At 55.9% G+C, this 27,984-nt stretch overlaps 1 protein-coding gene across 1 annotated transcript; it reads right to left on the bottom strand.

The window, feature by feature from the left end:
* LOC101358740 (TRIO and F-actin-binding protein) lies at positions 1-25,099 on the bottom strand. The gene is made up of 14 exons (XM_023729046.1): positions 24,971-25,099; positions 19,491-19,547; positions 16,406-16,474; positions 16,172-16,261; positions 15,693-15,802; positions 13,628-14,153; positions 12,803-12,913; positions 6,847-6,994; positions 4,753-4,855; positions 3,991-4,150; positions 3,809-3,922; positions 2,484-2,570; positions 1,492-1,655; positions 1-737 (listed from the first exon to the last, which is right to left on the bottom strand). The coding sequence occupies exons 1-13, from the start codon at positions 24,974-24,976 to the stop codon at positions 1,494-1,496; spliced, it is 1,743 nt and encodes a 580-aa protein (XP_023584814.1). The 5' UTR covers positions 24,977-25,099; the 3' UTR covers positions 1-737; positions 1,492-1,493.
* Between the last annotated feature and the right edge of the window lie 2,885 nt (positions 25,100-27,984).

Here is a 27,984-nt window from a genome sequence, read left to right as displayed (position 1 = left end):
GCCATCCAGGACACCAGAGCTGTTGGAACATTTTATTAAGTTAAGAAGGTTTGGGGAGGAGAGAAACACCTTCATGGGGTGGCTCCAGTGGCTGAACGCCCAGCACCCCTTCAGAGAAGGAGGCCATGGGACAGCTGCCGGCTCCCTCTGTCCACCTGTCCCTCCATTCAGAGCCCCAGGGTATGGGTCCACCCAGGCCAGGAAGTAGTTAGTAGGAGGTGGGGTAGGGAAAGAGGGTAGCTGGCTCCCTGACTCTCCCCGTGAAGTCCACCGCCATGGTCGCTGCCTGGGGCTCTGCTAGACCATTGGCGCATGGCCATGGGCCAAGAAACCCAAGCAGGGGATGTTTGGAGACAGAGGGGGAGCCAGTGTTGGAGGTACAGATACCAGGAATTGCTTTTTTAAAAAGTATAAAGTGTTTTGAAAAAAAAAGGAACAAAATCTATATAAAAATCTCTTCACATATAAAATCCTGAAGAAGGTGCAAGGTAAGACCCAGGGCGAGGAGGCGCTCAGATACGCAGTGTATGTGCGCACATGTATGTGTTCATGCATGCTTGCATGCACGTGTATGTTTGCGCACACATGCGTGCGCGCGTGTTTATGTGTGTAGTGGGTGTGAGTGCATGCCCACAGAAGGTGGGAGAAAGCTTGGCTTCTGGCTTCCATCCAGCAGGGAAGAAGGGAGACTGATCCCTTGGGCTGCAGGGTCTCCAGCTGGCCTGGCCCAAGAGGACCTGGAAGACAAGGGGGTGGAGGTAAGGGCCAGAGAAGCCTCCCAGACTTGGCCCTAGGCCCCTAGACTTGCTAAGGTCAGGCAAGGGCAGTAGGTAGGTCCTTCCACCACCTCCTGGGCCCTCTGGACCTCTCCCTAAACAGCCGGGCCCCCATGCTGGCCTCTCCCTTGTGTCTCAGGAAGCCCACAAGGACTGTCAGAAGGATGAAGCTCCAGGTAGACATGGCGTTAGGACGGACACAGTAAGAACATTTGAAACCACGCTGAATCAAGAATGACTGTTGAGACTAAATGTGACAGAGTACGTGGGCATCGATTCATTATGTCTGCTGCACGAGGCTGGGTGGAGGAATGCTGGGATTAATTAGTGATGTGTGCCATGCTGCCGGGTCTGAAAATGGGAGCATGCACGCAGGATCTGTGGGCCACCCCAGGCTTAGGCAGATCAAGCTGCGTGTGTGTGGCGCTCTAATGAGAAGTGCTGCTGTCACAGGAGGAGGAAGTGACAATAATCAGATCCTCTACTGCACTTCCTGAAATGTGGTATGTTTACAAAGTGCCCTCTGGCCGAATCTGACTGGATCCCCATGACAATCCCACACTGCTGGTGTCATTGTCTCGTTGTTCCCATTTTACAGATGGGGAAATGGAGGCCAGAAGAAGGGAAGTGCCCTGGCCAAGGTGACACGGCCAGTCAGGGGCGTGGGTGAGCCTCCAGGCCTGGTGGCCCACCCGGCCTCAGCCCACCCCCCCACCTCTACTCGGCCAGGCTGTTGCGCATGGACTCCTTCTCCTGCAGGGCAGCCATGGCGAGGCGGAGGTGCTCCTTCAGCTGCTCGATCTCACGCTCTGACCGCGTCTTGATGTGGTTCAACTCCACATACACGTCCTGGTACTTCCCCGAGGTGAAGCGCTTATCCTGGGGGCCAGGGAGGGGCTGTTAGGCGCGAAGCCCTCCCTCCTGGCACATGCCCGGTCGGCTCCCTGCCGGCCAGCACGAGCAGCCAGGCCCTCCACACCCCCCATGGCTTCGTCCCTCCAGGTGGCCCCCCCGCCCTGGGCACCCCTCCCAGCACCACTTGTTTGAGAGAGGAGAGCTGAGGTTTAGAGAGGTGAAGAAGCTCCTGCCCAAGACCACATGGCAGTGAATAACAGGGCTGGGATAACAACCAGGTCACTGGGCCCAGTGCCAGGCCCTTCCATGAATTCACACTGCCTATTCTTAAAGTGTAGTAAACACAACTCCGGCTCACACACACTCAGAGTCACCAACATGTCCACCTCTGACCCTAAACTGACAGAGGACGTCAGAGACACAGGGACACAGCAGCAAATGCCTGGCTCACAGGCCTGGACCCCAGTCCTGGCCCTCCTAACTCCTAGCAATGCGGCTTATTCCTCAATGGAGTATATGCGCCACAAGGCCAGGGGTTCGGGCCTATTTTGTTCACAGCTGTATCCCAGCTCCTAGCACAGCGCCTGGCACATAGTAGGTGCTGAGTAAATATGTGCTGAATAAATTAGAGCAAGTGTGGACTTGGGCAAGCCACTTACCTTCTCTGAACCTCAGTTTCTTCATCTGCACATGGGGATAATGACACCCACTTGGGAGAAGCCCCACGGGAGCTTGAGAAAACGAGGCAAGGAGAAGGCCTGGCACAGAACATGCTCACATGTGGATGGAGCATCCAGGTGGATCCAGAGTCCTCCTACCCCAATGACCCTGCCCTGGCCAGCTGAGACCTACCTTCTGCATCATCTGGAGCTCATCCCGGAGGCACTGCACCTCCTTCTTTAGGTACTGAAGTTCGTTCTCCTTCACCCGCAGCAGCACCTGGAGTCATGGGCACCAGGCTGACCCAGGGCCAGAGGCCAGAGTTCCTCTGCCACACAGTTCCCTGCTGCCCAGCTTCTCCCTGCTCGAGCCTCCCCATGCCTACACCAAGACCCACCACAGGGGCAGGCTAGGGGCAGGTTCCTCCAGGAAGTCCTCTCTGATTTCTCCTGCTTTCCTTCACCTTGCTCTATCCCCCCTGCCCATACCATGCGAGTGGGTGGAGGCTCCTTCAGGAAGCCCTCTCTGATTTCTCCTGCTTTCCCTCACCTTGCTGGCTCTCACCTTGCCCATACCACGTGAGTGGCTATCCCACGGTCACCTCTGCTAGTCTGAACTGGACGGGGAAGAGTGCAAGCGGAATCCATACTGTGGTCCTACTGTAAACCACAGTGGGCTGGGCCTCCCGACATGCCATCTCACTGATCCCTCCCCAAACCTGAGGAGCAGGTGTTGCTGTCCTGACTTGACCTGACATGTAGCCAGGAGCGGGGGAAGGGGGCTTAAAAGCATAGACACTGGAGCCAGACGGCCTGGTTCAAACCCCAGCCCTGGCACTGACTAGCCAAGGTACTTGACCTCCCCATGTCTCAGTTTCCTCATCTGTAAAATGGGGACAGTAACTGTGTCTATCAGAGCACTGCATGGGGGTTAGATGAATGAACAGATAATAAAGGGCTTAGAGAAGCTCCAGACACAGTAAAGCCTTATGTAAGTATCTGTTAAATAAACAAAAACATAGTATTAGGGTGATCCCAAGATCACACACATTTTTCACCACAACTTCTCCCAGTAAAGGAGCCTGGGTGGTTTGAACCCACCCAGCAGTGCTGTGGAAGAAAGACCTGACAATCTGCTTCTGTAAAGATTCGGCTAAGAAAACCCTATGGAGCTGTTCTACTCTGTCACACATGGGGTTGCCATGAGTCAGAATGGACACGATGGCACAGGTTTTGTTTTTTGCTTTTTTTCCCAGTAAGGGAGGTGCTAGCCCCATTTTACAGAAGAGCTACTAGGGCTCAGAGAGGGGAGGTGACTCGCCACGGTCACACAGCTGGTAGGTGGCTTTCACCCCAGCTCAGCAGGGCTGGGTGCACAGGAGGTGGTCTGTCTTAGCTGGCCTCTCCTGGCTGGGGCCCAGCTGCTCTAGAGCATGGTGCTCTGGCTGCAGGGAGCTCTCCCCACACGCCCCAGCCCCGAGAACTGGCTGGGTGCCTGGCACAGGGGTGGGTGCTCACCTCCAGCTCGCAGGAGCTCCGCTCATTGCTGCGCCCACAGCCATTGCCCGTGCCCTGCGAGGCGATAAAGCTGCGCAGCCGGTCAATCTCCTCTGACAGGTGGGCATGCAACTCCTGGGGGGAAGGACGGTCAGTACAGAGATGCCGGGGACCACTCACCCCCACCCCTACCCGAGGCCCACCTGGTTGTGGCGCAGCAGCTCCTGGCCCTCCTGTTGGCAGCGCCGCAGCGTGTGTTCGCGCTCCTCGGCCTGCCGCGTCAGGGCCCCAATCTCCAGGCACTTCTGAGAGTACTGCTCTGACAGCACCTGCAGCTCCCGCTTCAGCGCCTCCACGTCTGACCTGCCCGGGACAAAGGGGCAGAGAGATGGTATGGGCTCAGCTCTCCTGTACTCTGCCAAACCTGGAGTCAGGTCATGGCAGACTCAATGCGACACAGACTTCTGGGTTCCCTCCTTAGTTCTGCCTTCAGTTCACTGTGGGGCTGTGAACAGGTAACTTGGCCTCTCGGGGCTGCAGGTGCCTCCTTTATGAGAGGGTGAGTCAGAGGAGCCCAGCTCTAAAGGCCCTACAGCCCCAACATTCCAGAACTGTGCTCTATGGCAGGGAGGGACACCTACTGGCCGTGGGCAATACTGCAGCCCAGCTCTAGAGGACACTAAAGAGGGGAAGAGAAGGCTGGAGGCTGAGACTGGCCAAGACAGGAAGGGGCCTGGAGAATTATCTATGAAACTGGTGTGGAGGTCTGCCTGAGGCCCCACTGCTTCTGTTCCCTGTGTCCATGTGACTGGCATGGAAATCTCACCTAGGGGCAAACTGATGTGCCCTCTGCCAAGGGGCCTCAGTAAAGTTCCCCAACTCATAACCACCAGAGTGGGCATGTGGAACCCTGGCTCAGAAGGGACGCCCAGCCTACAGAGCACGGAGCCTAGACGCCATCTTACTCGTGCTGCTTCCGGAGGCCATCTGGGCCTTGCTGGAGACTCCGTGTCTTATTCAGCTCCCGGCTCAGCTCCTCCTGGTAGGCTTTCTTCATGGCTTCGATGGCTGGGAAGCAGGGCAGAGAGGTGGAGGAAAGATTGGAGAGGGGCCAACATTACGAAGCTCCACCCACTCTGGGGCTCCACATGTGCCCCTGGAGACAGAAGCAAGGAGTGGTGTGCAAAGAGCCCTGGACCAGGAGTCCAGAGCAATGCAGGCTATGTCATGAACTGGGTGGTCTTGGGCAAACTGTTCAGCATCTCTGTGTGTCAAGGAAGGATAATAATCCCTTCTGACAGACTCAGCTGGGGAGACGCCTCAGTGTCTGACCACTGGTACCTCTTATTGTTAGTGATTGCTGGGTAAGACCCCACACAGTCTGCTATTTCTGCAGAGCCTAGAAGGTTCTTAAAAAGGCCTGCCCATCTTGCCTAGACTAGTGGTCAAAAGCTGAGGCTGTGCGGTCAACATGAGTCGAAGTTCTTCCACTCACAGTGTCTGATTTTGGGCAGGTGACTTAACCCCTCTGTGCCCCAGGTTTCTTATCTGTAAAAGGAGGATAACAAACGCAGTTTCTCTTCATGGGTTATTGGAAGCTGTGTGTGAGGCATTTAGAACAGTGCATGGCAGACTAAGTGCCCAAACACTCGCTCCCACTGCTTTTGTTTTTCAGACTAGAAGCTCCCAAGGACCGTGGCTTTTTCACCTCCACGCAGGGTTGTGGTGAGGATTAAACAAGATCTCAATCTCTTATCTATAATTCCAAATCCAAAAAACTCTGAACACAGAAAGTTGTTCATAACTCTCTTGGTGGCTATTATGGTCTTTATTATCTTACACGTGACTCTCATAGACTTCACTGCAGAAACAGGAGAATGCTGGATTAGAGGGTGAAGCCCAGGCCCTGCTCGTGGGGAGGTTCCTAATATACAGGACACACACTGGGTTCTCTCTCCAAAATGCAGAGCACCCCTGGCCTCAGGGCTTGGGATGAGGGACTGGGGACTGGTATGAGCGAAGCACTTGGCCTAGCTCCAGCAGGTGTGCAGTAGGCAGAGGGAGGAGAGGGAGTTGTCCAATGTCTCCGGCATTTGCTGTTTCTGGCCTGAGACTGTTTATCTCCCTAGGGCGAGCAGAGTGTGGGGTTCAGAGTGCTCTAGAGTTCCAACCCCTGTGCTATCTGAGCCCCAGTTTCCTCATCTGTGGAATGGGGTCAATCCCTCCAGCACTGAGAGGACTAAGGGTGCTTATGCAGGTTACACGGGAGGCACAGAGCGCCCCCCTGTATGCCCAGTGAGATGGCACTCCTATGAGAACAGGGTCTGAGGCTGGCCAGTCTCTCTCCCCTTGGCACGTGGCCTGAGCATGGAGCTGGAGCTCAGAAGGTGTCTTGAGGATGGACCTATCGGTGGTTGCAGGCCCCAAGGCAGAGAAGTCATAACCCATGAAGGAGGGAGGGGGGGTCTTTTACTGGCTCAGTTTCCCCCTTTCCAAGTAGGGTCAGAGGCCAGTTCTGGCAGCTTCAATCCCTCCAGATTCCCTGCCAAGTCTGGGTACCTAGGCCCCAACCTCTTGTTTACAACCACTGCCATTGAGTCAATTCTGACTCAAAGCAACCCTATAGGGTGGAGTAAAACTGTCCCATAGGGTTTCTAAGGCTCTAATCTTTACAAAAGCAGACTGCCACATCTTTCTCGCACAGAGTGGCCGGTGGGTTTGAACCGCTGACCTTTACGTCAGCAAGCGAGCACTTAACCACTGCGCCACCAGGGCTCCCTCCTCTTCTTTAAAAACCAAAAAAACCAAACCCGTACCATAGAGTCGATTCTGACCCACAGCGACCCTAGAGGACAGAGCAGAACTGCCCCATAGGGTTTCCAATGAGCGGCTGGTGGATTTGAACTGCCGATCTTTCAGTAAGCAGCCATGTCACTTAACCACTGTGCCACCAGGGCTCCCTCCTCTTGTTTAAAGGCCTCCCTAATTCGGTCAGGGGGAGCCACAGCCTGGAGCTCACGGGGCCCAGATCACGGTGCTGCCCTGCCCAGGGTCCTGACCTGAAGCAGTGGCCGCTGTCTCCTCAGCCAGAAGCCACTCCTTCTCCTGCTGCAGCCGTTGCAGCTCCCGCTCATGGTGCCGCTGCAGCTCCTCCATCACCTGCTGGTGCGAGGACTCCATCTCGGCCAGGCTGCGCTCGCACGCCTCCTGCGGGTGGGGACCAGAGCGGTGGGCTCAGGACGTCATGGGGCCACCTTCCTTCCCCAGCCTCCAAGTGAGAAGCTTCAGGGGCAGGCCTGCCCTGGGCCAGACTTCCCCACCTCTCGCTGGACCCTGGCACCACCAGCCTGGCACCTGCCATCACTCCCACCCCCTCCACCCCACCCATCCTCTGCAAACCTCACCCTGTCACTCCCCTGCTTCAAACCTGTCCATGGCTCCCCATCCTGCAGGAACAAGTCCTGCTTCTGCCGGGCCCTTGTGGCCGCATCCCCTGCCAAGCAACCTCATGGTCATAAAAAACGATTCACGGCACATTCACACCTCTGCGCTTTAAAAAAAAACAAAAACAGTTGCCATCGAGTCGATTACGACTCATGGTGACCCCGTGTGTTTCAGAGTAGAACTGTGCTCCAGAGGGTTTGCAATGGCTGTGATCTTTTGGAAGTAGACTGACAGGGCTTTCTTCCAAGGTGCCTCTGGGTGGATCTGAACCGTCGACCTTTCTGTAGTAGCCAAGCGCTTAACTGTTTGCACCACCCAGCTTTAGTTCATGCTATTCCCACTGCCTGGAAAGTTCTTTCACAACTTTCTCCTGGGTAACCAACTCGCTCTGCTCTGTCTCAATTCTGTCTCTGGGCAGCCTCTTCCCTGCCTCCAGAGCCCCGCCTCTGCCAAGCAATATGCTCCCTGGACCGGAAATGACTGGTCCATCTCGGAGTTCCTGAGACCAGACCAGGCCTGACAGGTGGCAGGTGCTCAGTAAATGGGCTGACACTGATGACTTAACACAAAATGGGGCTTTTAGACAAGCTTGGCAAACATCTAGAAGACATAATATCCACTGCTGGCAAGGATATGGCGAAGCCAGTGCTGCAGGTGGGGGTGCCAACTATGGCAGGGTCGTACTTGACCCAGCAGGTCTACTTCTAGGAATGAACCCACAGAAAGACACATGTGTACAAAGACTCTTGGACAAGGGTACTAGCACAGACAAACTGGAAACAATCTAAATGTCTAGCAGGAACCATTAAATAAATTATGGAATCGAGCCATACAAAGGACCCTGGGCAGCTGTTAAAAGACAGAGCTGCCTGTGGGCTGCTGTGGAAGTGTCACTAAAGTTAGGTGATGAAAGCAGGTTTCTGACAAGACATATGGTGTGGCCCCTTCACAGAAACAAAACACATAGATTTATACGTCGGGTACACACATGTAAAAACACAGATAAAGGTATGGAAGGATAGTGTGGTAGGCAGAATAATGCCCCCCGCCCCATCAAATGTCCACATACTAATCCCCGGGATCTGCAAATATGTTACATTATATGGCAAAAGAGAATTAAGGTTGCTAATCAGCTGACCTTAAGAGAGGGAGATTATCCTGGATTATCCGATGGGTGCAATGTAATCACAAGAATCCTTAAATGTGGAAGAGGGAAGCAGAAAAGTAAGTCAGAGGATATGTGACTATGGAAGAGAAAGGTCAGAGTGAAGTGACAAGGACTCGACTCTCCTCTGTGAGTTCTCAGGATAGAGGAAGGGGGCTGTGAAGCAAGGAATGCGGGTGGCCTCTAGAAGTCAAAAAAAGCAAGGAAGCGGCTCCTATCCAGAGCCTACAGAAGGAATAGCAGTCCTGCCAATGCCTTGATTTAGCCCGGCAAGACCCATGTTAGACTTCTACCCAACTGGAAGCCTGCATTTCAGACACACGTCTGCCTCCAGCCCCCTCTCTGGGCCTCAGTTTCCCCATGTGTAAGCTGAGAAGCAGAGCAGGGCTTTGCAAACTTCATTTCAGTGGCAGAAATCTTTTACCAAATGAAATCTAACGCAGTTTCTAACAGTAAAATGGTCAAAGATGGAGCTGCTCAGATTACAGTTCAGTAGGGTAGATTTGCGTTAGTTAAGCCATTCTGTTTGTGGTGGTTTGTTACAGCAGCAAGAGGAAACTAATACAGATATGCTCTAATGGTAACCCAGGTGACTTCTGGGGTGGGAAAGTTATCTGGGTTAACTTCTAACCCTTTGATTTGTTTGAATTATTTTTGGAAAAGTAAACACGTTTCTTACATAATAAAAAACTACTTAAGACCATTAAACAGGGAGAGGGGAGAGCCAGGGAAGAAACTGAGGCACAGTGGCTCCTAATAAAATGGTATTCTCCCCCGATGCACATGCCTAGCCCGGGTACCTCACTGGGGTGGAGCTGAATCACATCCCTCCACCTCTCCAGCAGCCACACCTTCTAGAAGAGACACCTCTGTGGGCTGCAGCAGGCCAGTTTGGGAGAGGGGGAAGGGCCAGGCCCCCTGGGTCCAGGGTTCCAGTAGGGGGTTGGGGAGGTCTGCCCTGGGCCCCTGCACCTGCCCTGTGCCTATCCCCCAGTTAGGACAACAGAACGTAGCTCTGGAATCCCAGACTGGGTCCTAATCCTGGCTCCACCACCAAGGGAACCTGAACAAGCCCCCCCCCCCTTGAGCCTCAGTCTCAGGTCCCACGAGGGACTGAGGGGTCCCGATGAGTGTGGAAAGGTAAGGAAAGTCAGCATCCACCTGTGGAGATCACCTGCCCAAGGTGCCACCATCCCTGACACTGTCTCAGAGTGGTGCAAGGGTGGAAAGTGTTCCTAGAGGGCCAGCCAGGCAGACAGACACTGCAGCTAACAGGGGTTTGGAGGCTGAGGTCAGGAGTGTGAAGGGCCCATGAGGAGGGGCTACTAGAAGGCTGGGTGCTGCTCTCTCGCCTACTTTCGTAAGTGGCACAAGGTGTCCCGACACTGGCTGAGCACCAAGGTAGATACAGAAGTGCCTGTGCCCCCCAGTAGGGTAGGGGTTCCCCTTCATCAGAGAAGGCACTGAAGCCCCAGCAGGTGAAGTACCAGACCTCCCAACTGCTGCCCTGTGATGTCAAGTCCCCGGCCCTGTTAGAGGGGCACCCACCCCGCCCAGATGCCAGGCTTGGGGCTCCCTCCCTGCTGTCACCTCTGAATTTCCAGCCTGCTGAACTTCCAGCCACCTCCTCCTGGGCCTGAGGGAGCCACAGATGACTCAGCTCCTCTTCTCTGGAAGCTTCTGCATTTGGGGCCACTCCTTCACCCATCTTCTGCTCTCTGCTTTCAAACTGACCTTCTCACCTCCCACCCTCCAATTCCACCAGCTCCCCCTGCCCACCCCAACCTAACAGGATGAAATGCCGGCAGCCCTTGATGCATCCCATAGGTGCTTCGGGACCAGGAAGCCTGCATTTCAGACACACGTCTGCCTCCAGCCCCCTCTCTGGGCCTCAGTTTCCCCATGTGTAAGCTGAGAAGCAGAGCAGGGCTTTGCAAACTTCATTTCAGTGGCAGAAATCTTTTACCAAATGAAATCTAACGCAGTTTCTAACAGTAAAATGGTCAAAGACGGAGCTGCTCAGATTACAGCTGGGTGGAAGGGACACCCCCCACCCCAGCCCCACACACCCAGAAAGACAGTCCTCTTGGAGTTTCCAGGAACTCCACTGTGCATAGTCTGAAGTCCCTGCTCACCTGGAGATGCCCCATCGAACCCCTTCCCCGCCTCAGGGGAGCCCTTGATAACCCAGGCCCCTTCCCTTCCCTCCCCAGTGTCCAGGTGACCCTTAGGCCAGCCCTCCACCTCCACGTCAGCCACCCAACTCCCCCTGCCCTCCCTCAGCCGAACGACCCACCAACCACTCAGCCCCCAGATGGCCCCCTGCCCCAGACCAGCAGCTCCAGCCTCAGGGTCTTTGTGGGCTCCCCTCTGCCTTCCCGTGGGCCCAGTCACCAAGCCCTACACCCTCCTCCCTCCACACACCCTCCCACATCCCTCCCTCCATCAGCCATTGTACTAGCTCCTCCCCACTGGGCCTTGTCCCCTAGCCCTCCTTCCAAGCCCCCGTCTTCTCCAACACCACTTTCCAAGGTCACTGCGAGACCTCAAACCTCCTAAGGTCTGTGAATGAGATTCTAACTCCTTAGCTTGGCACTGGAGGCCTCCACAGTGGGCACCACTGGCTGTCTACCTCATGCCACACCCAATATCCTCCACCCATACACCAGTGCCATCACAGCACCCACCCCTCAGGAAGCCTTCCTGAACACCCCTCACAGTCACCGCCCCCCTCAGAGTCTCTGAGAGGCTCCTGCCGAGGGTCTGGGGTCCCAGCATGCTTTTCTTCTTCAGGCTATACTGTACTGACTGGAGACGGCTGACAGTCAAATCTTTTAGGAATTTTGCATGCCAGTTGTTAAGCACAGCCATTATTAAAAATTAAATCATATAAACTTACAAGTAATTATCTTACAAACAAAGGTAACAGATACTCAAAACTCATCACTTCCTAATTATTTTACTACACTTTATTATTATCTTGCCCTTGAGGTCATTTACATCTATTGTACGTATGGCAGAAATACTATATTACTGTGTGTAGGTCTCTTCCCAACTCCATGTTCAGGGACTTCACATTGGTAGCTTGACATCAGCCATAATGGGAGTATTTACACCATGGAAACTGGTAAATGTTACAATTCAGGATGTGATTTATTGTTTATTTTTTAGACTTAAATAAGAGATGAGAAAAATGCTAATAATGCAGATTAAACTCAAAAGTATGTCATGTCTATAGCAGTTACATTGTAAATAGGACAAAAAATTGAGGAACAGTCTCAAACATCTCAATAGAAAACTATTGTCCAATTCAGCAAAGAAGTCACTTGTGACACTAAGTAAAGTTTCGACTTAGGTCTTCTCGTCTTACTCATAATAGAAGTAAAAATGTCAACCAACATTCATGTTAGAACTATACTCACTTATCAGTTACTTACAGATGTAAGAGTTCAGATACAAGAGTTCAGTAAAAATCAATGAAAGCATTCTGCAAAAAATCAATGTGCTATGTGGAATTTGCAATAAGTATTATATATTTTTTATTTGTAAATTGTGTACTGAACATCCCAGATAAAGAAAAATTTATAAAACACTTATATATCTAAGTGTGCATGTACACATGCGTGCATGCACACACACACACACACACACACACTTTCTGGAGAGCCAGGTGTTAAACGTTTGCCCACGCACCACTGTCTTCAGGTCTAACTCCTAGGCCAGGGTTTCTCAGCCTTGGCACTGCTGACATTTGGGTCAGATAACTCTTTGCTGAGGAGAGCTCATCTGTGCATTGTAGGCTGCTCACCTGTGCATTACTGGGCTCTATCTACTAGATGCCAATAGCACTCCATTACCCCCATCATGACAACCAAAGATATCTCCAGACATGGCCAAATGTGCCCTGGGTGACAAAACTGCTCCGGTTGAGAACCACTGTCCTAAGCAGACTGCATGCTACCCAAGGGCCACTGGAGGCTCCTATGTCCCCTAGACCACACTGTACAGGGCCTTCCGTCCTCTGCCGGACCCCCACCTCCCCAGGATGGTACTGGGGAAGGGGAGGAATTCACCAAGCGCAGAGTGTCACGCAGGAGCTCACACACGGCCTCTGCAGTCAGCCGGACCCAAGCTCAAATCCCACCTCTGACACCTGCAGGCTGGTGACCTCGGGCAAGTCAGGTAACCTCTCAGAGCTCAGTGGCCTGGTCTGTAAAACGGGCATGGTCATCATGCCCATTGAGACTGATTTTTACCGCTGTGGGGAAATTAAACGAGATGATGCATGTCAAATGCCTCACACGGGTCCCAGTACACAGGAAGTGCTCCAAAAACATTAGCTGTTTTTTGATAACATGGCAACCAGGAGGCTGCCCCCTCCCCCCAAAACAGCTCCTCAGCCTCACCTGTGAGATGTAGCCCGTGGGGATGTGGCCATCCTCCTGGAACCTGGGTGCATCCTGAGGTGCCTCCCCTCGGAGACGCCATGCCTCCAGCTGGGCACGAAGACACTGGACCTGCCGGGGGAGGAGGCAAGGTCAGTGGGGCTTGAGAAGAGGAAGCGGCCCTGGTGTGGAGACGCAGGCAAAGGGGATATCCCAGCTGTTTCCTGGATGGCCAGATCAACGACCCGGAAGAGCTTTGGCCCAGAGAAGGCCAGACAGGGCTGGGAGCAGGACGCAGTGCTCACACATATTTACCACATGATAGAGGTGGCAGGGGCAACATCTTTGAGCCTTAGTTTCCCCGTCGGTAAAACTGCGATAAGCCCTAGCCTATGGGATCATAAGACTGCTGAGGATTATGAGTTAACATAGGTAAAGAGAGCCTGGGACAAGGTGGGGTGCATAGAATAAATGGTCTCTCCCCTCCCTTCCCTCTTCCCTTCTCTGCAGTTGCTGAGGGCAGAAACAGGATACAAAAATCCAAGGTTCATCCAGGGAAGAAGATTCCGATTCACAAGGAGTCTGAGGTGTCAGACTGGTTCAGGAGTGAGCTCCCCATCATTGCAGGTATGCAAGATAAATGCCATAGCATGAATGCAAGGATTGGAGGGAGGTTGGTGGGGTGCAGGGGCTCCCACAGAGGCCAGCCATGATGCCTATCTCCTTCTCCAGGGCCTCGTGGCTGTCGCCTGAGGGCCCCCGGCACTCGCCATAGCATGAATGCAAGGACTGGAGGCAGGCTGGTAGGGTGCAGGGGCTCCCACAGAGGCCAGCCATGATGCCTACCTCCTTCTCCAGGGCTTCGTGGCTGTCGCTGGAGGACCCCCGCTGCTCACTGCGGCTTTGGTTAAGCAGGGCGGTGAGCGGCACCCGTTTGTTCTCCCGCAGTGGCAGCTTCTCCAGCTCTTGCCACTTCTTCTCAATCTCCTCACTGAGCCGGCTCTGCTGGTCCTCAGTCAGGGGTGCGCCCAGTCCCCGGCGTGGCGCTTCGCCAGACTGCGTCTCTACGGCCCTGCTGTCTGTGGCCTCGAACCACTTGCGGCGCTCCTCGGAGCGCTGGGCCAGGTCCCGCTCCAGCTCTTCCTGCTTGGCTGGGCGGTCGGGAGCACGCACCAGGGGGCGGGCCCGTTGTGGGGAGCTCTGAGTCAGCGGTGAGAGCTCCACATAGTCCGGAGACTGCCGCTGCCCTTCCGCCTTCCGCAAGCCACCCCGGCCGATGACCTCAGAGCCTGCCCGCTGCTCTCCTGCCTTCAGCGAGCCCTTCTGGGTGCCATAGCTGTGCAGCGTGTTCTCCTTGTTGTAGTCCGAGAGCCTAGAGTGCCAGCAGAGCCACATCAGGCAGGGCCTTGCCCACTCCGGCCCACAATGAGCATATCTGGAGTGCCACCCATGTGCCAGGGGCTGGGGACAGACTCCAGTGCAGGAAGTAGCCCAACCTAGAGGTTGAGAACTTGAGTTTCGTTATTAACAGACCCTGGCAACCATCCCAGCTCTACCACTTACCAGGCTTCCTCTCTTTGCATCCCAGTTATCTCTTCTGTAACATGGGACAATGCCTCTCATCGGATGGATGTGAGGACTGGGTGAGTGAGTGCATATAAAGCAACCAGGAAGCCCTTTGCAAATGGTGATCAATGTGCTATCCTAGATTTGGAATAGGGGAAATGCTCACGGTCACTATTGATGAGGTAAAAACGGTGACCTCGGGATGCACAGAGCACAGCTGTTGGGACTTTTAACAACCATGAATATACGGTCACCCAGCAGATGACACTTCACAGCGTCTCTTGCAGCTATGTGTGGTCATGTGACTAAACTCTGCCCAATAGGATGTGAGAGGTGGTGTGCCTAATCCTGGCTGGGACTTCAGGAGAACCTGAGCCATCACCTCTGGCCCAGGGCTGGCCACAGAACTGTCCCAGCAGGCCTGGACTACACCTCTGGACTGTTCCAGAGGGAGAACTAACTATCCTGTTTAAGTCACTATGGTTTAGGGTCTCTTTGTTACAGCAGATGAGCCTATATGTGTGCTCACAGCAAACCAAAATGCTGGTAGTTTGAGTTCACTCAGAAGCACCTCAGAAGAAAGGCCTGGTGATCTACTTCCAAACAATCAGCGATTGAAAACCCCGTGGAGCACAGTTCTACTGTGACACACACGAGGTCTCCATGAGTCAGAATCGACTCAACGGCAACTTGTTTGGTTTGGTTTTGGTTTTGTTACAGCAGCTGAGCCTATATACTAAATAATATTCCAGCTGCACAGTACTTCGGAGTTTACCAAGGGCCTCCACGCACATCCTCACACAAAGCAGACACAACATCACGACAGATGAGGAATCTGAAACTCAGACAGGAAGGTCACTGGCCTGAGGCTGAACAGCAAGGGTGTGGCCCAGAAGGAGGCCTTGTGCTTAGCCCCCAGCCCCCGTCAATCCCACACTCTGTTCCCACTGCCCAGCAGACATGAGCCCCAGCCTCCCGTGGGCATCTTGGATTTGGACTGTGTGGGGGGTCTGCTACCAGGTAACTCACCCCTCCTGCCCCTCCGTCCAGGGCAGCCTCCAAGGGAGTGAGCTCCCTGACCCCTGAGAGGTGTGGACAGAAGTGAAACCTGTTCCCAATCTCTCAGGATATGGGGGATAAAAAGTGGTGGGAGCTTAAACTTCAAATCCTCAGTGTATTTCTGGATGACTACCAAGAATGCTCATCACCCTCTCCCCATTTTACTGATACAGAAACTGAGGCCCAGAAGGCACAGCCACAGGGCCCTCGGGTGGGCACCCAGATCTCCACTCAGGAACACAGGGATTAGCACCTCCCTCAAAACCCTGGTCCAGCTTGCACATACTTGGTGACATCTGGGGCTGAAGTTGGTCGCACAGTCTTCCTCAGAGCTTCAATCCAGTTCCGTCGGATGCCCGAGGTCATGGCCGACAAGGTGTAGACAGCGTCTTTGGTCTGCAAGTCCACCCCGTGAGTAGGCTGTCACGTGGCCAGCCCCATCGCTCCCTCCCTCCTTCCAGGTGGGTGTCTAGCTAAGTTCCTGAGCCTGGAGGTGAGCAGAGGGTGCTGAACCTCTCCTCCAGACCAGATGGCAGAGCTGGCCCAGGAAGAGCCCCACTGGCTGAGACCTCCCAGCATCCTAACCTCCCTGGCCAAGGATACCCAGGGTCTCCCAGATATGCCAAGTGTAGGCACCAGAGCTTCTGACTGGAGGACAGTCAGGGAATGACAGCAGCCAGTCTCTGGTGGTCAGCCATGTTCACTACCCCTCTGGGGGAATCAGTCATGCTGCCCACCACTTCCCAAGCCCCACGCCAGCCTCACGTGGATCTGGAAGCCATAGTTGCGCTGCACCGCATACTCCGTGACGTCCGTGCAGGAGCGCAGGTCGATCTCACCGTCCAGCTCATCTGCCTGGAGCAGGGAGGCCTCGATGATTCACGCCAGAGGGCTCCCGGGTGGCTCACCTGCCGACCCCACCGCAGCCCACCCCCAGCCCCTTTCAGGGGTCCATCAGCACTGGGTGAAGAGAGGGAGCCCCCCACCCTGCTGTCTCACCTCCTCAGCGGTGGAGTCCCTGTAATACTTGAGGCTCGAATCTGTCAGCACAAACCAATGCTTCTTCCACTGTGAAGAAGACGTGATGGTAAGCGAGGGGAAAGGCAGGGGGATTGGAGTATGTGTGAGTTTGCGCGTGCGTGCATGTATGTAATTCCGCAGGTGTCCTGGACTGGGCAGCTACCAGCCAACCATTCTGCTCACAGTTGGGGCCCAGCACCCTCACTGGCCCTGCTGAGGGGTGGGGTGGGGGTGCAGCTCAGAGTCAGAACACAGATTCGGAGCCTGGCCACTCTGCTTCCTAGTTGCCTGGCCTTAGGCCAAGCAAGCTACCTCTGGACAGCATCTGTGAAGTGGGTTGGCTTCCCCTTGGTAAACACCAACCTCATTCCTCCGTGGAGCCCTCATCTGATTTGCTGACACTCCCACACCCCTCCAGAGCCTTCTACCATGATTCCCAAGGCTCCTACAAGAAAACCCCCACCCCCTGGGCAGACCAAGGAGGGGTCATGACCATGTAAGGTCACTTGCCTAGCAAGTCAGGGACCAAGTGGGCCCAGAAGATTGCAAATCCTTTACATGTCCTACGGTAACCTCCACGGCCAAGGACCAAAGTGTCCCAGAGTAGAATTGGAAGGGGGCAGGGGGCAGGGGGTGGTGTCCCAGCACTGGCCATGTTCTGTTTCTTGAGCTGGGTGCTGCTGTTACATGCACACTGAGGTTGTGAGAATGCATTGAGCTGCACCTTTTTGTATCCATATTACATTCCGATAGTTCGCACATACACACACACACAGAGGAAGCCTCCAGAAGGCAATGGACTGGGGGAGAACTCCTGGGACATGGCCGTGGGACATCAGGGGAATTACACGTAAGGAGCCAGGACTATCTGGGCTGATTTCAGAGAATCCCTCACCAGTGCCTCTCTGTGCTCCAGCCTGGGTTCAGGTGGCCAGAGGATGCTTAGGAGAGGGGTTGGGGACACAGAACAACCCAACGTTAAATGCGCCAAGTTCAGCCCACCTCCAGGCCTCTGCTCACTCCACTGGAATGCCAGTCCAGATCCACCCACCGCCAGGGTCAGCACATGCCACCCAGCCTCCAGCCCTCAGGGCCTCCTGGCTCCCCCACATCACCAAGCCCTAGCCACATGGTCTGCTGTCACAAGTACTTAGCCTTCTTTCCTCAAAAAGATAAGGTTTCAAGGGTGTGCAAGGATAACACGCTCTACTTCTTTCCACGCTGCCTCCCCTGAGAACCGGGGATTTGGCATCCAAGAGACCTGGGTAACAATTCATTTGATCCTTTGCTAGCTGTGTGCCTTTGGGCAAGTGTCTTGACCACTCTGAGCCTCAGTCTTCTGAACTATAAAGTGGGGCTACCGGGATGCAGTTCTGAGGTAAGAAGTACCTAGCCCTCCCTTGCGTGTTTCTCGTGGCACAGGGTCAGGTACAAGGCTGCTGGGGCTCTTCCAAGAGGCTGGCCCTCTCAGAACCACCCTGCTGAGTGGCCTGAGTTGCTGTCGGGCCCTCAGGTGCCCCTCTGTCAAGCAGGGCAGGGATCTGTACCAAATGCTCTCTTTGGCCCTCCCCGGCCCAATCTCTGTCTGAGATAGGACTTCCAGTGGGCCTCTGGCACCCCAATCTTGAAGCCTGGGGCCAGCCCAAGGTGCTGTGAGGCCTGGAACAGATCAAAGGCCCAAGGGCCTATCTCCTGCCTGTGTACCGAGGGGCTGGGCTGGCTCAACTCCCAGGGCCCTTCCCACTAGGACATTCCAAAACCCTGTGACAGAAGATGAGTAACGGCCAGTTCTGGGTGGGGCCCGCAATCCCTCTGCCCTCCGGGGACCCTGGGTGGGGAGGCCGGGAAGGGGTCGCTGGCAGGGCACCAAGCCTTGTGTGAGGCTGGCAAGCAGCCACCGGGGCCAGGCGGGTGGGCAGGCAGTGGGTGCAGAAGGCTGTGGGCTGGAGGGAACCAAACATGTGGGCAGGAAACACAATGAGATTCTCGTTGGCGCCGTGCCCTCCCCGGCATGTGGGCTGCACACAGACCCAGAGCCCCGGCCGCATGCAGGGCAGGGCTGGGGAGCCGTCTCCCCCCAGGCCAGATGGGCAAGCCGCCAGCTCCAGCTCCCAGGCTCCAGCCTGGCAGCCAAAAGGGCAGAGCTGGTGAAACAGCCACTGTCCTTTATGGTTCTCAGGACAGACAAGTTAGAGGAAGGAAGGAGTCACTCGCTGAGTCCCTCCAAGGCATGAGGGCCCTTTACTTGCTTGTGGGACCCTCTTACCCGCCCTGGAGGGAGTCATCAATATCCTTTATGCCCATTTCACAGACGAGGGCACTGAAGCCCAGAGGGGGCTTTGGCTCCACCCATGGGGCCCAGGTTGGTGAGACTATAGAGCTGGTGCTCTGCCCCCACCCAGCTGGGCTGGTCCTTTGGGAACCTGTAAGAGGCTCAGGCTGAGGGCCGGACAAGAACGGTGCTAGGAGAAGCCCCAGCCCAGGGAGGCAAGTCCACCTCCAGTCTTGTCTTGGTTGGGGAAGACACAAGCGTCATGAAAGGACCACACAGAGCAGGGATAAGAACATGGATCTCCCAGCAAAGCATGGTGGGAGGGACCACAGCCTGGGAGGGCAGAGCCCCTGGCTCTCCTCGCCCAGCTCTGGGACCTCAGGTGGCCTTGGCTTCCCCATCTTTAAATGTGGGGGTCAGGCTAGATGATCTCCATAAGCCCTTCTGTCCCAGACCCTCGACTCCCAGCCAGGAGGGGGAGGCCCAGGGGCTCTTGGTGAGAGGAGGGGCGTTGTGGGTGGGATAGAAGGCCTCCACTCTGGGACTTTTACACACTGCAGACCTGCCCCAGGAGGCAGAGAGATGCCGAAGCTGCCTCTGCCCCTCCAGCCCCCGCAGTCCAAGATCCTCTTCCCCACTGGACAAGAAATGTCCCACCCCTAGAGGCCAGGGTCTCTGGAAGGCGGGATAGGCTGGAGCAGCAGCTCAGCTCCTGGGCCACCCGCAGGGGCCCTTTCAGGACACGACCGCACTCTAGTCAACCTCCGCCCCCTCCTGCCGCAGCCGTCCTACCTCTCCAGGCTCGTCCAAGATTGACATCCATCCCTTCTTGAAGTTGAGCAGATCGGGCTGTGGGGAGATGAGCAGGCAGATGGGTCAGGCCCGGAGGTAGCGGGTAGAGGCAACTCCTGGGGGTGGGGGGTGGGGGATGCTGTGCCCTTCATGCCCCCAAGGCCTGCAAGGCTGAGGTCCTGGGAAGCCAGGAAAAAGGGCTGAGGGTCCAGGTAACCCAGCTCCAGGCAGGTTCTCCAGTCACTGAGGCAGCCTCGGCCCCTTTCCCCAGCGTCCAGCATTCTCAGTGCCAAGAGGGTGGGCTGGGGCTGGCACACACACTGCCGATGTCCCAACTCCCTCCCAGCAGTCTGCTTCCTCACCCAAGAGTGGACAGAGGGAACCGGGAGCACAGGCTGCCTGAGAGACCCTGGAGAGCTGAGAGAAGAGCCCCGCCCGTAGGGTGAGTGAACTGTCCCGTCCCTCTCCCTGAAAGGCCCAGTGGCCTGCCAGGAAAATGCCTGAATGTTCCTGTCCAGCCCCAACCCGCGACCCTCCTGTGGTCCAACCAGACCTGCCCTTCCCTCATCTCCTGGGGACCCTGAAAGGTGGAACCAGTCCCTGATTGGGTTCAGAGCCTTTCTGGCCCCTTCTAGATCCTTGGGGGAGCCAGGTGATGGCGTCTCAGTCCTGGTAAGCCCTACCTGGCAGGTGCTGCCCAGGGGGGCAAGTCCCCGGGGCCTGGGGGCTCCCAGCTGCAGCATGCTTCACAGGGCTTGGCACCCCACCCAGGCCGGGGTGGACAGGGACTCTAGATGAAGGTGCTGCTCATCCTGGCATCTCTCTGACCATGCCTGTCTGGTGGGTGCCAGCCACCAGACACCCTGCCCTCCCCCCCACCCCCACCCAATGGGAAAGCCTCTCTCGACTGGGTCCTGGTCCCTCTGCAGAGTATGGGCTCCTGCCCCCTGGCAGGGAGGAGAGCAGAGTGGGCCAGGTTGGTGGCAGGGAGGAGGCGGCCACCTGTTGCCATGGCTCTGAGCCCACCTATCAGCACCTGCATCGAAGCCTCACCAGGCCAAGGTGTCTGGTTGCGTGGAGGAGCCGGTGGCATGGCTCAGTGGGATGGGCGGCAAGGTGGCAGCTGGAAACCAGAGCCACCTGACCTGGCCACCTCCCCTGGCCCACCCTCCTCCCAGGGAGCCCCGCTCTCCTCTGCCTCCTCAGGTGGAGGAAGTAACCTGAGGGGCTTAGGCCAGCAGCTTGGACAGCCAAAGCCACCCACAGCCACAATCCTTGGATGAAGGCCTTGGGACCTCAGCACGCCACAGCACCCCCGTCCCAGCTGCATTCCCCCCCTCCCTGAGGAAGGGGACACAGGCTCTGCTCAGAGCTGGGAACCCCTGGGGTAGTGTTCACCCTGCCTGCTCTCCATTCTTCCCCCTGCCCCCTGCCCCTACCTGGAAGGGACCTGCCCAGGGTGGTCCCAAGCTAAGACTGCAGACCAGTGGCCACACTCAGGGCCACTGCCCACCTCCAGAGCCTGCTCACCTGGGTCCACCTCCCTTCAGACCGTGACCTTCTGTGGCCACAGGGCCAGGCATGGGCCTAGCCACAGTGGGCCTGGGGGAAAACTTGCTGGATAAATATCCACCCTCCTCTGCCTCTCCATCTAAGTTCCCTCCTGCTTCTTCCCTCCCCTCGGCCCTGAGGCCCTGAGGAGCTGGCATTGCTGAGCCACCCCAGGAGAGAGCCCTGGGAGGCCCCCAGCCGGAATGATGGCTGGGACCCTGAGGGTAGCCTGGGACATGGAGTCGTGACCTTTCTAAGTCATGTGATCGGCTGAGCCCTGGCTGCTTGATGTGGCAAGTGGTGGGGCCTCCCTCCCCAGCTGCCTGCCAGGACTGAATTGCTGCCCGTGGAGAGGACGGTGACCCTCTGGAGGTGGCACACACAACGCTGGGTGTCACTTCAGCCCCAGGAGGACAGAAGGTACCAATGCATGTTTTTAACCTGCTGGCAAGGACAACATGGCAGTCACCTAGGAACCCACACCCAGGGTTGGAAAGTGCACCAACTGAAGGCTCTCACACTGCACCTTTCACACATGACTCCCCAGGCCCAGCCACCCTTCCACTCCCTCCACCTGCAGTTTCTCCTTTTCCTGTCAGGAGCACTGATCAACCAACTCTCACGGCCTGCCTCCTCTCCTCACCTCAGCCTCAGCCACTGGGTCAGCACTGCCGCCTACCCAGACCACCGCCGCAGCCTCCTTGAAGGAGTCCAGCCACAGCCCAAGTACACTTTGGCCGGGGAAACCCGCTTAGAAAGACCCAGTGTCACAAGACTGCTTAAAACTCCCAAAGATCCCTGGTGGCTTTAAAACAATGTCCAGGTGCCTCGGATGGCACAAAAGACTCAATCTCCCTTCTAGCCTGGCCCCTCCTTGCTTAAGGGGTCCCATTCTCTCTGGTCCCCCAACACATCAAGCCTTCAGGCCTTTCATTCATGCCTGTGCTCTTGACCTGAAATATTAGGCTTCCTCTTCTTCTGTTGTCCAGGCAAACTCCTACTCATCCCTCAAGACCCAGCTTCACTGCTGCCTCTGAAGCCCTATTCCCAGTATATACCACCCACACTGAACAGCCATCTGCCTCCTCTGCTGCCCTCTCACATCCTTTGGAAAGGCCTCTTTTGCATCCCTGATTATGTTGAAGCCAACAAGTCATCAGGAAAGACCAATCACTGGAAAAGGACATCATGGTTGGTCAGTGAAAACACGGGAAACCCTTCATGAGACGGATTGACACAATAGCCACAACAACACAGAATCAAACATACGAACCCCCACGAAGATGGCACAGATCCAGGCACTTCATTCTGTTATAGGTAAGGTCGCCATAAGTCAGAGCTGACTTGATGACAACGAACAAAAACTACACAGGCTAGATCGGAAGAAACTTGCAGTCAGGCACACACATTGTTCAACAGCACTTCACCCTCAACCCAGCACAGACAAGGGGATAAGGAATTGTTTCTTAGCACCAGGCATTGTTCTAGGCCAGGAACTCAGCGGTGAACACAGAAACATGGCCTCTGTCCTGGTGGAACTTAGGGAGAGGCAGACAATAAACAAGCGAACAAGTACGTAATTTGATGCCAGGCAGTGGCTGGGGAGTGAGGCTCTGGGGGCAAAGCTGCACCAGGGCTAAGCACAAGCGGATAGGAGAACATCCTGACCCCAAGTCCAGCCCCAGAATCACCCTGAGTCCTCTAGGCATCGACCCAGGCATAGCACCTTTACCAGTTGCTCCGTACTGATCTCTGAGCTCAGGGTATGGGGGGTGGGGCCACAGGGCAGGATGGGGGTCAAATAGATAGGGGTCAGGGGACAGGAAGAGGGTTTGAGGAAGGTACAGGAGGGGACAGAGTCTCTGGGTGGCACAAAGGGTTAAGCATTTGGCCACTAACCAAAAGGTTGGTGGTTTAGGGCCCCCAGCGGTGTCTCAGAAGAAAGGCCTGGTGATCTACTGAAAAATCAGTGACTGAAAACTCTATGGACCACAGTTCTACTCTGATGCGCTTGGGGGGCGCCATGAGTCGGAATTGACTTGATGGCAACACCTACTATAGGAGGGACACCAGCTGGAGCAGGTGGATGGCGGCAACCAAGATGAATCCAATGAATAGTCAAGGGTGATCATGACCCTCCTCCCTACTCTAAAACCTTCCAAGTCTCCCCCTTGTTTCTGACCAAATCCCAAATTGCTTTTCCCAGCCTTTGAGGCCCTCCTTCCCAGGGCCCTTCTCCAAACACAACCATCAGCCTTTGTGCACACTGCTCCTTCCCCATGACAAGTGAAGCAAGATCCCTCCCTCAGGAGGCCCCCTCCCTTCAGCAGGGATGTGCTGTCCCTTATCCAAGCACCCCCACAAGCTGCTTCCAGCAGCCTTACCCTTGCTCAGCATGTACTGATCCCGGAGAGGCAACTGTGTACATGTCTTATCTCTTCCAGGAGAGAACACTGGGACAGACCTGGATACAAACTCTGGCTCAGCCAGGGCCCAGCTTTGTGAGGGGGCATGTTACTCCACCTCTGTATGCCTCAGTTTCCTCATCTGTTAGATGGGGACAGCAGCACCAGTCTTGAAAGGATTAAATCTGGTGAAACCACCCAGATCAGGGCCCAACAGGCACCCAGTGGTCAGTGCAATCACCCTCCCCCTGGCCTATGGAGCCCACAGATGCCCTGGGACTACTGACTCAGCTCCTCCTCCCATACCCGCCCCCCCACCCCCGTTCCCTGCCAGGGAAGGGGAGGTTGCTGACGACAGGAAGGGCCAGCAGGGAGGTGGCAGGATGTGCGGAGGCCGAGGAAGTCCAGGCAGCAACAGCAGGTCATCATATTCACAGCGCAGGAGCCCTGCGTGCCACGCCCCCCAGCAGCCCAGCCCACTCACCAGGGCCTCCACTCCTTGGAGAAGGGGAGCACACACATTCACACATACACCCTGCTCATCCTCCTCCAGGAGGGCCACTAGGCTGTTGGAGCCTCCCTAAGACACTGGCCTGACACCAAAAACAGCTCAGCCTCTCCCTTCCAGAACATCATGCTCAGGGGGCCAGACTGACCTGGAAAGGGGCTACTCCTTCTCTTACACTCAGGGGGACCTCAGACAACCCACCAACTCCCCCGCCCAGCCTCACTTTATCCCACCGGGAAATGGGTAACAGTGCCCTCAGTTGTAAGGCTCAATGTGATCATTAAGGCACAGGTATTGATGAAGCTTGGGTAACATCCCCAAGACAAAGACAAATCTCTCCACTTCGGCCCTCAAGCCATTGCCCTCCTCCCCTCCACACCCTGCCCCGCCCTCCTTGCCGCACCCAGGGCCCCAGCGCCGCTGCAAAGTGGCAAGCCGAGGAGAGCACTGTAACCCGCCGCTTCAGCAGTCCTAGGGTGAGCTCCCAGGCAGGGTGGGGCGGACGGGCCCCTCCTCACCCACTCACCCCCCGGGCCAGCGCCCACACGGGTGGGCAGCCTCCCCAGGCCCGGGTCAGCGCGGCCCCTCCGAGCCGGGGAGCGCCTCCACCCAGCCTCAGACGAGACCCCAGCCCAGGCCCACCTCCGCTCCTCCCCCGGCCGGAGCCCTGGGAGTCCCTACGGGTCTGGCAGTTAGGGGGGATCCTACGGAGTGGGAAGGGCCACCTTGAATCCGTCTATGACTGGCCCCCGCAAAAGTGAGGAGGGGCTGCCTGGGACGGGAGTTCCTCTCTCCCAGGGGTCGCCCGGGTTCCTGGCGCCTGGGAAGCTGAGGAAGAGGCTCCGGGAAGGTGAGGCGGATCTGCCCAGCCCTTGCCTTTGAGGTCACCCTACGTTCCGACCGAGACCTACTCTCGCCTCCGAAAAGTGAGGAGGGAGTTGTCTCGGCTCAGCCTCGGGTCGCCGCTCTCATTCCGGCCAGAGGGCGCGGAGGGACTGTTCTTGGGGGGCACTCACCGTCATGGCGGCGCCCCGAGGCTGCGGAACAGGACACAGGAAGGCAGAGGGGCTCTCGGGCCGGGCTCAGCGGCGCGGGGATCCCGCCGCCGCCGCTCCTCCGGCCTTTCCCTTCCCCGGCACTGCCCCGGCCCCTTCCATCCGCCCATAAAACTTTTTTTTTTTTTTTTTTTCAAACTTCCTGGGAGGACCCGGGCCGGCCAATGGGCAGCGGGGAAGCTACGACAAACAGCGGCAGGGCCGCAGCCGGGCCAATGGGAGCGTGGGACTGGCCCCGAGACGGGGCGGCCGCGACGGTGGGGGCGGGCGGATGGGGGCGGAGGGACTGGCGGGCCGGCAGCCCGAGGGCGGGCTCCGCGCGGGCAGCGGGCGGGCTGGGAGGAAGGAAGGGCCCGGCACACAGGTGACTCCGTCCGGCCAGGCGCGGGGGTGGGGCGGCCAGGAGTGGCCCACTCGGCGTTCTCGGCTACGGCTCCCCACCCTAGTCTCGAGCCGCCCGACGGGGCCCTGGGCCCACGGGTGCTCCGGGAGCTGGCAAAGCACCGGTTATTAACAGATCAGTGGGTTCCACTCGCCGAGTCCCGCTCGTTACCTGCGCAATCGAATTTCATCTTCACCTCAGACCTGAAAGGGAGGTCACACTGTCCCCATTTTACAAAGAAAACAAGGTTCAGAGCGGTGAGTCCACTTGCCCAAGGTCACACAGTAAGAAGAGACGGATCCCTAACACATAAGCTGTGCACAAAGTGGGTTCTTCTTGAGTGGTAGTTATTCGTTGCTGCGAATCCATTCCGACTCGTGGCGACCCCATGTATACAGAGCAGAACTGCTCCAGAGTTTTCAAGGTTGTGACCTTTCGGAAGCAGATCTCCAGGCCTTCCTTCCGAGGCACCTCTGGGTGGGTCTGAACTGCCAGCCTTTGGGATGGTAGTCCAACACTTAACCATTTGAGCCACCCAGGGACTCCTTAGCCCCCTCCTCACAAGCAGGTCTTCTTTGGGCTTAAGAACCTCGTTTGGGATTCTTGGCTGTGGGAATACGTAGGTTCCTCATTCCTTCACAGAGCACTTGGCAGTGGAGTTTTCTGCTAAATGCATGTGTGAATCAAATCACACAGTGATTCAAACCTTGCTTCTTTCACTGTGCTACTTATAGCAAGGTACTTAACCTCTCTGTGCCTCAACTGCCCCCTCTGTAAAATGGGGTTGCTGGAAAGTGTAAGTGTTAATTCAAGTAAAACACCCTTGAGTGGGAGGGCAGCGGGACTTGGAATAATTGCCACTTCAGTTATTCTGTCATCTCAGTTTGGGACTCAAAATTTATTGGTATCATTGCTATAATGCTGTAATTATTATCCCCATTTCACAGACAAAGAAGTGGAGGCGAAGTTCTTTCCCTGCATTTCCCACTGGCAGTCTCTCTACTCTGAGGAATGATGCCAAGGTTAAGTCCATCTTCCTCTAGACACTGGCTTTCTAGCATCTCGTGCTGAGTTTTCCCACCCTTCTGCACCTCCCTCAGGCACCTGGTCCTTGGGACAGTGAGTGAACAAATAGAAGACCTCTCACCTCACCTGCCACTGCCACATGGCCCAATGGCCTGGGTGCCTGATAGCACCAGCTCTGCACTGGTTTTCAGTCTCTGGGACTCCCCTTCTAGCACCTTCAACCAGTGACCATACCACTCCCCTGCTCCGGGTTCTTCAATAATTCTCCAGTCTTAATCCATCAGCTGTCTGTTCTCGTCCATCAGAATCTGGCCCCTGCCTGTCCTCCATCATCACACACACACATTTTACAGGCTAGGGATGCACAATGCTGGATGACTGGGAAGTCCCCAATAAGCGAGGTCCTCCTGTACCTCCCTGACTGCACATGTTGTTCTCTGCCGTGTCTGGAACGCTTCCCTTCCTGTCCTCTGTGCCCCACCACGCACGCACACACACACTCTCTCTCTTTCTCCCTCCTCCCCTTCCTCCAAATATTTGTTTGCCTGGAAAATTCCTCCTCTCGCTTCAAGTCCCAGTCCAAAAGAAGTTGAAGTGCCCCCAGCCTATTTAGAAACTTCTTGAGTAGTGCTCCCTGCATCTGACTCCTTGCCTGGTGCTCCCTGCATCTGCTTCCTTGTGCAGTGCTCCTTGCTTCTGTTTCCTTCTGTAGTGCTCCCCTGCATCTGACTCCTTGCCTGGTGCTCCCTGCTTGATTCCTTGTCTAGCGCTCCCTGCATCTGATCCTTCTCCATTGCTCCCCTGCATCTGACTCCTTGTTTAGTGCTCCCTGCATCTGATTCCTTGTCTAGTGATCCCCTGCATCTGATTTCTTCTCCTGTGCTCCCCTGCATCTGACTCCCTGTGCAGTGCTCCCCTGTATCTCTTTCCTTGTCTAGTGCTCCCCCACATTTGACTCCTTGCCTGGTGCTCCCTGAATCTGACTCTTTGTGCCGTGCTCCCTGCATCTAACTCGTTGCCCAGTGCTCCCTGCATCTGTACATTTCCCCACTAAAGCAATGACCTTGCTGTGCTCTAACCAGTTACATGCCAATGCCCACACTGCAGTATGAGCTCCTGCAGGCAAGGATGGAGTGTTTTTCGTCTGTATCTCGGAGGCCACGGTAGGCCCTCAGTAAACGGTTGAATGAATGAATGTACAAATGAAAGAATGACTCCTTTACCACAGCAAGCCCCACAGGACAGAGATGGCACAGCCTTGGGGACCCAGGAATGAGTTACTAAACTGGTAAAAACCAGAGCCACCCAACTTGGGGGTTGGCCAGTCTCAAACCATAACTACTGAGGATAATAAGGGGAGGCAGTGGCCCAAAGCCACACAACCTAGTCGCCGGGATGGAACTCATCCTGCTTCCTGGCTCTTGGCCTCAGGCTAATTTTACTTGTCCCCAGCCTACAAAAGTTCTATCCGTCAGCCCCTGATTTTCCTCATTCTCAGATGAAAATATGGCTGCAGCCAAACTCACCGAGCTTCAGTTTCCACATTGTCTAATGGGAAGACTCTCAG

The sequence above is a fragment of the Trichechus manatus genome, unplaced genomic scaffold (genome assembly GCF_000243295.1).
Source record: "Trichechus manatus latirostris isolate Lorelei unplaced genomic scaffold, TriManLat1.0 scaffold00027, whole genome shotgun sequence".
Classification (NCBI taxonomy): Eukaryota; Metazoa; Chordata; class Mammalia; order Sirenia; family Trichechidae; genus Trichechus; species Trichechus manatus.
The sequence above is the reverse complement of the archived record's forward strand: the minus strand, read 5'-3'. Positions and strand labels throughout refer to the sequence as shown.